General features: G+C 42.3%; 1 protein-coding gene across 1 annotated transcript in view; it reads left to right on the plus strand.

Annotated features, from left to right (window-relative positions):
• Nucleotides 1-14064, plus strand: part of CD96 (CD96 molecule) — a 41554-nt gene that overhangs the window by 23590 nt on the left and 3900 nt on the right. The window contains exons 9-13 of the mRNA XM_045001883.1: nucleotides 1633-1677; nucleotides 4065-4139; nucleotides 7960-8034; nucleotides 11217-11297; nucleotides 11917-12006. Coding sequence (XP_044857818.1) covers nucleotides 1633-1677; nucleotides 4065-4139; nucleotides 7960-8034; nucleotides 11217-11297; nucleotides 11917-12006 — 366 coding nt within the window. The remainder of the gene's footprint in view (nucleotides 1-1632; nucleotides 1678-4064; nucleotides 4140-7959; nucleotides 8035-11216; nucleotides 11298-11916; nucleotides 12007-14064) is intronic.

Consider the following 14064-nt stretch of genomic DNA (forward strand, 5'->3'; position numbering starts at 1 on the left):
GCATATTGAACTTGGAAAAAGGAGTGTCCAGTGCCCTTGTAGGCCAATGGTGTGAGAGGCAGTGAACACTTAAATGGTCATGAAAAGTGCTGCTGTTAAGTCATTCGTCTAATCCGGGTATGGGTTATATTAAATTTAAGAACATAAGAATAACCATACTAGGTCAGACCAATGGTCCATCTAGCCCAATATCTTGTCTTCCGACAGTGTCCAAGGCCAGATTCTTCAAAGGGAATTAACAGAACTAGGCAATCATCCAGTGATATATCTCTTGTCATCCAGTCCCAGCATCTGGCAATCACAGGCTTAGTGACACCCAGAGCATGGAGTTGCTTCCTTGACATTCTGGCTAATATCCATTAATGGATTTATTCTCCATGAACTTTTTTTTTAAATCTAGTTATAGTTTTGGCCTTCACAACATCCACTGGCAATGAGTTCCACAGGTTGACTGTGTGTTGTGTGAAGAATTACTTCCTTTTGTTTGTTTTAAACCTGCTGCCTATTAATTTAATTGGGCGAGTCTTGTTTCTTGTGTTACGTGAAAGGGTACATAACACTTTCTTATACATTTTCTCCACACGATTCATGAGTTTATAGACTTCTATCATATCCCTCCTCAGTCATCTCTTTTCAAAGATGAATATTCCCAGTATTTTTAATCTCTCCTTATATGGAAGCTAAAAATAGTACCAGATGAAACAAGAAGAAATTTCAATCTGCACAGAGAAGCCTGCTGTCTCCTATTAACTAACATATAGTGGCTTTTTCAGATACAGTGCAGTGCATTCTGCAGTATATATCAGAATTTCAGTTTCAAGGCTTTACTCCTAGTTATGCACCCTTGTAGCAGCCTAAATGATTCCCTTTCCTCCTTGGTGTTCACTAGAATTATACGAACCCTACAGAGTCCAAGTTACTGTGGGCACATGAACCTGCAGTGTTTTATGGACAGGAGCGGTCAACAGCACAGCCCCTGATTGAAGATTCTTGTCATACAGAAAAAGAACCCTCATCCTCTTCACCTTCACAGCAGTTGGTCCTCCTCTCCTGTTTCAAGGACATCATGCTTACCTTGGACATACCCAGGGAAAGTTGGTGACCTACTCTCCTCCCTTTGGGCTTCTCCTTGAGCTGAATGTGGCCTGCCCCTCAATGGTGTATGGAAGACTCCAGTGGGGGAGTGGCTTTCTGGTGTCCCCAGAATACACAGGGGAAAGGAGAGGGGACTTGTTCTGGCTGTAGAACCTGGTCAATAGCATCAAACCAACTGAAGAACACATATTTAAACCTGGCCTAAGTTTTGCCAAACAAGTGATGATGTCAGGGGGTTTGAATATCTGTAGCAACGTTGCACACAACCCTTAGGTTGACCACATTTGTTTACTTGTTAGCATGCTCCCCCATAATCACCTGTTAGAACGGCATGCATAGAAGAATGGCTTTCAGCTTTTCCTTATGAGTCTCTGCATCTCCTGATTATATTGATTTCTCTGAAAGATCAGTGTGAGGTTTTGTAAATTGCCTTGTGCCTTTGGAACCCTTAGTGGCTCTATTTTCAGGAAATAATAAATGACATTGCTGTACTGAAAAAGCTATTTAAAAGTCCTTGTTGGATTTGGTTGCTTATAGATCCTGAAATTTCAACATTTCCATCAACAATCATGGCTACCACAGGTAAAATATTTCATCCTATTTTTCTGCTAATAGATTCTTATCTGTACTTGACCTGTGCTTATGCATCAGGCACACAATGAGGCAAGACTGAGAATCACAGTTCAGAATGTGTTCATGCTCTAGTGCAGGGGTCGGCAACCTATGGCATGCGTGCCAAAGACGGCACGTGAGCCGATTTTTAATGGCACGCTGCGGCCTGCCGGGACTCCACCGTGCCATTAAAAATCCTGCCGGCGCGGCAAGCCACAGGGTCCGCACTCCCGGGCCGGAGTGTTCGGCCAAGCGCAGCAAGCCTCCAGCCCCTCCCCCGCCTTCCCCCCCTGCCCCTGGAGCCCTGCTGCTGCACGCGCAGCCCTCTGGGGGCTGGGGCTGTGCGCTCCCGCGGAGCAGTGTTTGGCTCCGTGGGGAGGGAAAGACGCTCCCCGCTCATCCAGAGCCCTGCCACCGCGCACACAGTGCTCTGAAGGGCGGGGCTGTGTGCTCCCATGGGGCAGCATATCTGGCTCTGCTTGGAGCCTCATGGTAAGGGGTCCGGGGCCAGGGAGGTTGGATAAGGGGTGAGGGCAGTCAAGGGACAGGGAGCACAGTGGGTTGGATAGGGAGTGGGATCCCGAGGAGGGGGTGGCTAGGGGCAGGGGTCTCTGGAGGGGGCAGTCAGGGAGCAGGGGGTGTGGATGGGGCATGGGAGTCCGGGGTCTGTTAGGGGGTGGGGGGTGGATAGGGGTCAGGGCAGTCAGGGGACAGGGAGAAAGGAGGGTCCTGGGGGGCAGTTAGGGTGGGGGGGGGTTTCTGGAGGGGATGGTCAGGGGACAAGGAGCTGGGGGGTTGGATGAGTTGGGAGTTCTCGGGGGGCTGTCAGGAGGCAGGGGTGTGGAGAGGGGTTGGGGCAGGCAGGGAGCAGGGGGGGGTTGTATGGGTCCAGAATTCTGGGGGTCCTGTCGGGGCAGGGAGTGGTTGGATATGCATGAGAGTCCGGGGGGTCTGTCTGGGAGTGGGGGTGTGGATAAGGATCGGGGCAGTCAGGGGACAGGTAGGGGATAGGGTCCTAGGGGGGCAGTCAGGGGACAAGGAACAGGGAGGCTTAGATAGGGGGTGGAGTCCTGGGGGGCAGTTAGGGGCAGGGGTCCCAGGTGAGGGTAGTCAGGGGACAAGGAGCAGGGGGGTTGGGGCTTCTGAGGGGGGCAGTCACCCAGCCCTCTGACCTGAGCCCTGACCCCCCCACACACCCCAGGCCCCTGCCCTGAGCCCTGTACCTCCCTCATACGCACTCAGTCCTCTGTTGACTCTTTCAGCCCCACCATGACCCCAGCCCTGACTCTGGCACCCCCCCCCACATCCCCAGCCCCCCCACATCCCATGCACCCCACACATCCCCACCCCCACACTGAGCACCAAATTAAAAAATAAAGTAAAATACTTTACAAAAATCGTATTACTATTACAGATAATTGATATGGTGGTGATAGAGAGGAGATAGACCAGAAGTGAAAACTACCCCTGCACTCAAACATCATAACTGCACGTCTTCTCTATTAATATGAGCCATATGTTCCATATTCAATATTAATGTATCACCAGACATGTCATAAATATGAAGTTCCTACCCTCACTGCCAGGTTTCTAGATTTCACTTTTCCATTTGGTCCAATTCTGCATTCCCTAACTCAAATGGTACAACATGACTGTTGGTTGGTAAAATTAGTTTTATGTGTGGTTCTTAGTTGACAGGAATCCATCAATATTTGCTTAGAAGTTTAAATTGATTATGATCTCATTGTTGCAACTTCATGGATATGTAATCCACATATGTTAGCATGGGCTACATATAGTGTTATACAAAGGAAAGCCTTTCTGTAGTGACCACTTAATAGGTCTAATTAATAATGCCACCATTCCTGGGCTAAAACAAGCTTAGAGATAATGGTATAATTTTCATCTGAATCAGTTATTGTGTCCTGCCTCTCCTTTTAAAAGCATTTGGAAAACACCAGACCTGCTTAGTAATCCAAGATGTCAAGGCTAAAACTGTGAAGACCTAGTTTGACTAGACTGAAAGTGGGAATAAAGAGCGTACAGCACTCACCCCACACACAAACCTAGCAACCTTAGATACTTAAAAATAGTGCACGCAGCTAGCCTATTCAAAAAAGTATTTCTGTTATCATCCGCAGCCTCCTTCTCTGACTGTCTTGTTAAGTGTCTACATTTATGTAATGCATCTGCTCTTAAACTTAAATAGACTTGGAGCAGAGTCTCTAACTGTATGTTAGCACAGGGCTTAGTACAACAGCCTTGACCTTGGTTGGTTACTCTAGGTGCTACAATAATATTAATACTAAGCACGCCATGAACTAAATGCCTTATCACATAATATTTCTTTTACATAGGACTTCAAACTACATCTTCAACTTCCTTAGACTTCACAAGCCCAGTAACCTCTGAATCTGTTTCCACTGCACAAAGTAAGTATGATTCAGGCTCATTCTTGTGTCTGAAATGTTTTCTGTATTGCTGCAAGAATTAAAGAAAAAAGTTAAATACAGACAGACACTAAATAACTGACATCAATTTTTTGGCAAAAATACACTTAACTTACATTTACACCATAGGTATAATCCTATTCCACACTGTGTTACAATCTGGTAGTTTGCAGTGTAGTTGGTCCCATAAAAGGTATTACCTCACCAACCTTGTCTCTCTAATCTGATAGTTGGCAGTTTAAGAATAAACTGATGTGAGAAATCATGGTTATGATGTAGTAATGTGTATTGTTTGTTTCAGAAAATATGCACCAGTTTTAGAAAGTGAATTGAGCAAAAATATTGTGTATATATGTTTTTATAATTAAAAAGATATTTGAAAATGGGACTATATTGCAGATACTGAAAGTTCAAACCAAGTATTGCAGCACCAGAGCATCCACAGAGTGCGTAGAGAAATAAAATATTTACAATGCATGACTCAGCTTAGTGATTTCCTCTCTTCTGTCTGTGGCAGCCTTAGTAGGTCTTGCTGACGCTCAGGTTTGCATGATGAAATATGACTCAGCTGGAAGCAGAGCTGGGTAAAATTTTTCACACCTTGTTTTTGGTTTAAAAAAAAAAAAAAGCAGATTCAGCTACCCCAATACATTTCAGAAATTTGTGTTAATTTTGCCAAACTGCTTAAGTAAAAAAAAGAGTAAAACATTTCAAAAGATTTCATCTCTACACTTTCAAAATGAAACATTTTGATTTTTTTGTCTGAAATTATTTTTCGTTTAAAAAATTCCTTGAATTTTACTTAAAAAAAAATTTAAAAAATTTAAAAAATGCTCAAAATCAAAACAAAACATTTCATTTCAGATTGAAAAAAAATGTGTTTGGTCCTAAACTATCTCTCTCCCCTTCCCCCCCCACACACACTTTTTTGGAATTGCCATTGAACCAAAAAAATCTGTTGTTCACTCAGCTCTAGTTGAAAGTGTAATGCAGGGTTTTATTCAGACTCCCCTGGAGGGATCAGCTCACAACAAATGTCTCTGGTGTACACCTGACAACTCTATGACAATCTCATGAATCAAAAGCAGACTAAATTCTGAGCCTCTTACATGTGGTTTGGCCCTGATGGTTTGGAATAGCAAGGTCCTTCCTAGAACCAAGTGCCTTTCTAGTAATTGAAACACTGCCTTTTTAAGGGTTGTTTGCATTATGAGGCCCAGTTGTCTGTCTCTCCCTCCAGCAGCTTGTATGATCCAGGATTAGGCAGGCATTCTTCCTCCTCTTGCTAGCAATAGGCTGTAGACTTACTGGCACATAATATAATCATGCACAAATGAAACAACCCCAGAATGTAAAAGACAAACCACATGCTGTGAAGAATGGCAGCCCCCGGGGCATGGAAAAGAGTCAGTGCAACAGACTACTCTAATCTCATCTTCCTCCTCAGAGCAACACCAAAGTCATGGCTCACAAAGGAAAATATATTTGTATATTACAATACAGACAGTGCTCAGTGTCAGCTGTACTGTGGGCATTGGCCTTCTGTCATCTTAGACTTCAGAGAAGGGCAGACACTACATATCTGTAGTACATAGAACATAAGGCAAAAGTGATTGGGTTTTTTTTTCTTTTAAATTCAGCTTCTCCAGTCTCAAATGGCTCCAGTGCACCCAGTTTGACATAGCGGGTTGTTTCCATAATGAGTGTTTATCCTCTTAATTACACTAATTACACTCAAGCATTAAAGCTTTTCAGAAGGTTGCCTATCCCAGGATACACATTTGTTAGTTCCATACCTACCTGTAATAACAAGCTGATTCAGCAAGAGATCTTACCTTTGGCTAATTCCACCTCTTGGGTCAAATTCAGCCCTCCAGGAGGCTGCACCACTCCTGTGGAAATCAGTGGGAATTGTCTCCACTTTCTGAAGAGATGAATCTGGCCTGAAATATGTAAAGGTACCTTTTGCAGCTTTACTTAAATGTGATGGCAAAAGACCAATGCTCTTGATTCTGGTATTGTAAATATTCCTTAAATTGTGGAGTGTGACTATATAAATTAGCTTAGCATAACAATACTTACACAGACCTGTAGACAGACATTGGCAGCCTGGCTGAGTGGTGACACCAGAGGAAGAAACTGAATGGCTTAGTAATAACATATACTTTGAGACGGTAAGAAGATAGTGTAAAATAAAATGGAGAATCAAAACAGGTTCCAAAGACACAGAAATAGTAGCAAGTTAAAAAACCATAATAGAGCATGACTATGCCAGATGGCTTATGTGGAGGCAAGCAAAGAGCTGCCAAACAAAATGTGTAATCTTGAAAGCTTATCTCTCAAGCTTGACCAACATAAATTAGTCCAATAAAAGATTTATTACCTTACCCTCCTTGTGAAATAAATAAAATAAATGAAAACCTTTTAGCTTGCTTGCAATACGCAAATATAAATGTCTGCCACCCAAATAAGGCTTCACCTACACTACAGATATAAATGAGCCTGCTAACCTAATTAGAACATGTTCTAACTGGCTCAGGACATTGGTAAAAAGCTGTGATGTAAACAGGACTTTGGCATGTCTTATCTCCTGTAAACAAGGAACAACTGTGTTGGAGCTGGTTCCCCTGACTCAATTACAGTTGCACAAGAGACAGGGTCTTTGGGTGTCTGGGTGACCCAGTGCTCTGCATAACACTGCTCCTTCCTTTCTAATAACTCGCTCACTTCTTTCCACACCAGTGTCACCATAGGCTTCTTCAGAAGATGCCCTGGGAGGCAGCTGAGTTAGTGAGCAGAGGATTTGCTTTCTAAATCCTCATTAGTATAAAAGTTGTTTGATTCAACTTCTTATTTCACAGCACTCTTATTGAAAATCCCAGAGACAGCTGGTGTAAGGGAATTGATACAAGCAGAGAGTGCACACAAATAGATTGGAAGGCTGTGAGGGGGCAGTATTGGAGCTCTTGGAAGGGCAGCCTGTTCTATGCTTAGCTTTCATGTTAATCCCTCGTGTGCAGCACCCGGAGACACTTGCATTTTGCATGTTAGGTAATAGCTTTGTCTCACCTTCTCAGGCTTGCAAACATTCTCCGATGACTTAGTGCCATTCTTGCAGAATCAGACAGGTGTCAAGAAGGACTGACATTTTTAGCAAGTCTGAAATAAGCCGTCTGGGAGGATTGCTTGTTATCTGCCAGAATGTCAATTCCTGATAAATAGCTGGTTCAGCTCTAGCCTATTTACTTGATTCCTTTTGAACTGTTAAATGGAGAATTGGAATTGGCTTTCACGATGGTCCTGATAGTCACTATCTCAAAACATCTTGCTAGAGCTGGATAAAACATGGGTTTGTTTCACAGGTGTTCATGCAGAGAACCCTTTTCCACAGTTTTGATTCACGTATGTTTGGCTTCAATTTTGAACAAGCCCCAAAACTCAATTAAAACCACCAAGTTTCAACTGATTTCCCATTGAAATGATAAATCAGTTCAGATTTTCTCAAAACTCAGTCTAGGTTCCTTAGAAATGTTCACAAACCCGAATCATCCTTTCATTAAATCATGCTGTGTTTCTACTTAATGACAAAACCCCAAACCTTGCTTTGAGTTTCTGTAAAGAAAGTCCCATCCAGTTCTTTATCGTCATGCTTGTCTGTGAATTAACCAAAACTGCTGATATTAGATGAAACAGCCATTAATCATCATCCAGTCAGGAGACAGTGAGGAGAGTCTGAGGAATGGTAAGCACAATAATGTTGTCTAGCACAACTTTTGCAAACTGTTGCTTTGTTTTCCAACAGGCCAGTTTGATTCTGCCACAGATACACAAGGCTATACCAACACCATAGCCTCCAGTGAGAATGAAACATCACAGAGTAAGTAGATGATACCTATCTCTCTGGGTATATTTTTCCTTGTAAGATTTCATTAAATAAAAGATTCTGGATAAAGAAGGCTGGAAACTGAACGCTTAGAGCAGCAATGCAAACTTACCCAACGCTGTGCTTCAAATCTAGCGGGACCTGGGAATCAGCTCCAATGGCAAAGATCTCAATTTGCCTATTGAACCATTGATCTTTTTGCTGAGTGTCAACATTTGTGGTAATAAATATTAGGATATAGACCCTATAAAAATAGGTTGGTTCCCCTAATTTATTTCTCATAGGCCATCAGGTGGCAATGGTTTCAGTCATTAGTCAGGAAAAGACCAGTGACTTGGTTGCAAAAGATTTCCTAGTTTATGATCATTCTCTTGAGCCAGCCAGTCTCCAAGTATTAATGTTTTCATAGGCTGTAATGTTTGTAAGGCTGAGGCATGAGTGCTGCCTTACAAGCCGTGAGAAGAAATCCCCTATGGCATGTTATTCTGTTTGTAATGGTTCACACAAAAAAATATAAGGATCAAACAAGCTAATATTGATCGCTCACACCAAAACTGTTTCTGACACATGTTCCTGAATGTTATTTTGTGTTATAATGCAAAGTCTGATATTGGATGCACATGGGGCTGTATTCCTGACAGGAATTCCTAATAAGATGCAGCAAAGAATCCTGTGGCACCTTATAGACTAACAGACGTTTTGCAGCATGAGCTTTCGTGGGTGAATACCCACTTCTTCGGATGCAATAAGATGATTTTTTTTCTTTCCCCTCCACCAGTAGATTTATTTCAACACACTTAGAAGAACTTAGCAACTTAGAAAAAAAAACATAACAAAAACCTCTCTCTTGAAATGACCTGGGTGAACAGCTGGCACATGAACCCAAACCTTCCCTAGCTCACTTACTTCAGGTTTATTGATTTGAACTTATGCAAGTTGCATCTGGGTGCAAACTATGGTCTAAAACAGGTAGCATCACATTGTGCTGCTTGCCATGACCACTCCAAAGTGTAATGCCTAGGCCACAGGCAGGAGTCTAGAGTTGGAATTGGGTTGATGATCTTTGTAGTTAATACTCAAACCTCATGTTTACCTAGCCCTCTCCACCTCCACCTTCGCATTCCCAACTCAAGCTTCTGTGGTCAGCGGCGTATTATCACCTAGGCTGACAAATTTGCCGGGGCGGCAAATTTATAATAGCACATTTTTGTAATCGCAGCATCAGTGATGCCGCGTATTGAAACCACCAATGACGGTGAACACCATTTAGTAAACATACTCACGAGAATCCTAAACTGCACTGGACCCCCGCTTGAATGCGGGGTTTGGATCCATGCGTGGTCCTGCTCTATAAGTGAAGTGGACTATACAGACGCGCGTTCAAGTGAGGTCTGCTGTACTTGTAATTTTATTTATAATAAAACTTGTAAATGTTTAATTATTTTAATGATATTTAGATTGATTTTAGTTCAAACGAATTTGTAAAAAAACTAAAACAAGTTCCTATGGGGCCGGGGCGGCAATTATTTCAGGGCCTAAGGGAGGCAAAATGATTAATCTGTGGACTTCACCAGCATAAAATAAGGTCTCATACGGCACACATAGGAAATTATTACTTGCTAAAAATATATATATATCAAAAGACACTAAAACTAATATTTTTAAAAGTTTCTGTGTAGTGATGATAATGAGTATTGAGGTATTGGATCAGAAGAGCAAGGCATGAGTTTCTCAGAAGCTATGTGGAATAATTGGTTTACATCTAGTTCAGGACAGCTGTGACTATAAATTGTTTCCATATCTGGTATCATTGGTGGGCCTGTGCAAAATGGGTCACATTTCAGTTTATGGTTACAGGATGACAGAAACCACTTCCTCCTCCGCTCCCCACCACCACCACCGAAGTGGCACTAATTGGCCAAGCTTTGTCGTAGCAGAGAGAGCAAACACTAAAAGGGTCTTGGAGTCTGAACTGCGCTTTCAGCACTAACGGTGATCAGTGGTTTCATGTCAGGTTTATGGCTCATTGGCAGGGCACTTGAGAGGAAGCTGTTTCTGTCTAAGCTATATGTGTCGTCATATGCAGGACTTGAGTCTTCAGGCCTGTCAGGGCAGGAACTTTCCTCAGCACCCAAATTGAAACTAAAAATGTTTAAAAATAATGTCAGGGATAATGTTAAAATTAAGGTAGGTCCTTGGGCAGAACCAGAACACGGAGAGGGTAGTTATAGCGTATTAAATATATTAGTGGAGAACGCAAACAAAGCAAAGAAAAGCAATGAGTTCATGAGACACCTGAATGGGTTAAAGCCCTAGTGACAAAAGATTTAGCTAAACCATGGATAAACAAAACAAACACACAAAAACGTTGTATCAGATATTTTCCTTTTTAACCAAATCTGTTAATCTATAGTGTGGGGGACATTTTAATAATAATACTTCATTTCTTTCACTCTGGATTTTATTTTTGTGTACTTAGATTGCAACTCTTCAGGGCAGGGAGTGTCTGTTGACTGTGTTTGAATAGTGTCTAGCACAGTGAGGCCCTGATCCCAGCTGAGTCCTCTATGTGCTGCCATAGTACAAATGGAAAACACTAATAAGAATAAATATGTAATGCTGTTCAAGCTTCTATATAGAGCAATTAAGATTTTGCAGTAAATGTATATCTCTGGGGTTTTTTATATCATGCTCATCTCCATGGGAATTAAGCACGTATTATGTTTCAATAAAATAAGAATTGATGTAAACTTCCATCTAAAACTTGAACTGAATTTTTTAAAAGATGCGCAATATTTGATTAACTTATTAAAAAAATTATTTGACTTCTCCGTTCTGGTCAGAACCAAAAAGCCGCATGTCGTGGAAGTCTCATGTAATGCTAGGGCCATTGTCTTTCCTTTTTTCTGTTCAATTATTTAATCTCCCACAGGTTGTTTGTGCAGCTCTTGTGTAATTAACAACCATATTTTGCCAACTAAGTATTGCAATGGAATTTATATTTGAGTATAGTAGGTTTAGGCACCAGACATTATACTTACATTTTTTAGGCTGGTCTGCTATTTTGTTTACTGCCAGAGTCCAGAAGAGAAAAGGACATAAAATAGCAAAACTAAGCCTAATGTGGCAGTAATGGCTTGTAAAGTAACTTCTGAAAATGGATTGTTTTTATATAGGACCGAGTGACCCTACTACTGCAACTCAACAGAGCAACGTGAATACAACCCTCTCCAGGGAGAATGTAACCCTGCCACACCGTAAGTGTTGGGGCAGATCTAGAATGCATGCCGTCGTGTGGTTAATTATTTTATCCATTGCTTTGGAATAGCGATGAACTGAGGAGGCAGGTCCAGAAAAATGACAATAAATCCTAAGGCAGTACCAGTCACAAATTTGTGTAGCTTGGCTAAACTAGCAAGGATGGGAAGGGGATGTAACTGTTTACAAGGCAAAGAAAGGTGATTTTGTAGCTGTGACACAGTACTTGGGCTTATATTATTGGCTCTGCTACCAAACTCACTTTGTGATTTTTTTGGTAAGTCACTTGATATTTCTTGGACTCAATTTCTCCATCTATAGAGCAGGTGAAATGGTTACGTCTCTCCCAGAAGTTCCATGTGGCTAAAGTCATTGTTTAGTGGAGGTTTTTAACATTTGTGACTACTTCTATAAATCTTTGTTTATATCAAATTTAGATCAAAATTTATCAACACTAAAGTTGGCTTTGTCCCTTTAAATGAAAGTGGGCACGCAGATTCTGGCAGCTGGCTTTCAGCTCTTTCAGGCTCTCATGAACTATATATGGTTGTGACTTCTAAAAATCATGCTCAGTAAAATCAAACACACTATTTACATTGTATGTCTGTATCTTTTTAGGCAGTCTGTCCTTCAGCACAATGGTTGATCCAGCTTTATTTACTAAACTTGATGGTTTATCAACTACAAGGAAATTGGTTAATGGTACTGGTAAGCCATTCATTCACAACTCTCTCCTTCATAAATATTTGTAGGTATGTAAGAACTTGAGGGACTAATCTTTGGAGCTTCAGGTAGTCGCACTGGTAATAGAAAACCAACCAACCAAAAAAAAAAAAACCCTAATCAAACCAGGGTTGTATATGGCGGTCTAATGGCTGTTCATGTCTCCACAATGCAGATAATCACAGCTGCTTTGGGTATTTCTATCCTGGCACATCTTTAGCAAAAGAGCATACTAAGCATGCTACTTGTGGGTAGCCACCTATAACTGAAAGATGGTGTTAATCTGTGAAATGTCATGTACTGCAACTTTTAACAACATGACACACCTATAGAATTCCACAGACATATCGGTGTGTTACTGGTGTTTACTTACTAGTGGACTGACAACATGGTTTCTGTGCTAAAATATGATTTATTTCAAATCCATTATAATGCAGTACTTTTCATTGGTTGATGGTAATATGATAATGTTGAGCTTGTGGTTGTGCTATCACTGGCAGGAATGTCAGGTTGTTTTACCTTTGTAACATCATACGAACCAGTGCTCCAAAAAATTGTAAATGAAAAGTTCCATTAAGTATCAGAGGGGTAGCCGTGTTAGTCTGGTTCTGTAAAAGCAGCAAAGAATCCTGTGGCACCTTATAGACTAACAGATGTTTTGCAGCATGAGCTTTCATGGGTGAATACCCACTTCTTCGGATGCAAGAAGTTCCATTAAGTTGCCAGTACTACTAGTAGCACAGTGGGCAGAGCTATTACTGCTGTTGGCTAAAGGAAAAACAACACTGAGTTAAAGTACCAGTTGGAAGGCCAGGTTGTGAACTTTTCACACACATTATATGAGCAGTCTGTCACACCAGTAGTTAAATTGACTCAAATGGACTAGCACTGTAAGCAACCGTTTAACAATGTGAATAATGAGTTCACACACTGGCCCACAGTAATTGAAAGAGGGCTTTTCCAGCTGCCATCCCTCATAACTTGTACCACAGCCAGGCCCAATTTTTTGCTTCAAGTGGCAGCTCTGCAATGCTGGTGTTGCCTTAAGTTGCATGGAGCCTTCAGTTAGCTCAGTAAGACTCCGAATTAAGTTAAAGAGTTAGAGCTTCATTGAATACACTCACCAGCACTGGAAATCTTGTAGAATTAACTAAAACCCCCACAGCATGCATGAAGCTGGTGTGGATTCTCAGAGGGCTATCTCTCTGTGGTTAGCAACACGAAGAATCTTTTCAGCACATAATCTCTGCCTAAAAATTAATCAAAATATTTTAACCAATTGTAATGGGCTTGGTGCAAACTTAGGAAAACTAGGGCTGCATCCGGGGCGGCTCCAGGCCCCAGCACGCCAAGCGTGTGCTTGGGGCGGCGTGCCACGGGGGGCGCTCTGCCGGTCGCCGGAAGGGCAGCAGGCAGCTCCGGTGGACCTCCCACATGCGTGCCTGCGGAGGGTCCGCTGGTCCCGCGGCTTCGGTGGAGCATCCGCAGGCACGCCTGTGGGATGTCCACCGGAGCCACGGGACCAGCGGACCCTCTGCAGGCACGTCTGCGGGAGGTCCACCGGAGCCGCGGGACCGGTGACCAGCAGAGCGCCCCCTGCGGCGTGCCACCGTGCTTGCGGTGGTAAAATGGCTAGAGCCGCCCCTGGCTGCGTCCCCAACTTTGGTGCAGACGGCAACCCTAGTGACATGTTTATGTTGGTTTCCCATTCTCATAGCATTTCTAAAACACAGTGGAAAAGGTATAGGCTGAACTTTTTCAACACAAGTGCTTAAAAGAAAACACTCAAATCATAGTCTGATTTTTCATAAGTGCTGAGTATTTGCAGCTTCAGTTGACTTTGAATGGAGTTGTAATCTCAACAACTATGATATGAAGCCACTTAATTATGTGCCTAAATTAGGATTTATGTGCTTAAACTGATACATCTAAGTTTGAAAACACTGGCAATCCTATACAGGTTGGTTTTGCTATATAGATGTGTGGGTGAGGGATTTGCCTGCTTAATTAAATCAAATAGAAATCCCCCTCTTTTTTTGGCAG

The sequence above is a fragment of the Mauremys mutica genome, chromosome 1 (genome assembly GCF_020497125.1).
Source record: "Mauremys mutica isolate MM-2020 ecotype Southern chromosome 1, ASM2049712v1, whole genome shotgun sequence".
NCBI lineage: Eukaryota > Metazoa > Chordata > Testudines > Geoemydidae > Mauremys > Mauremys mutica.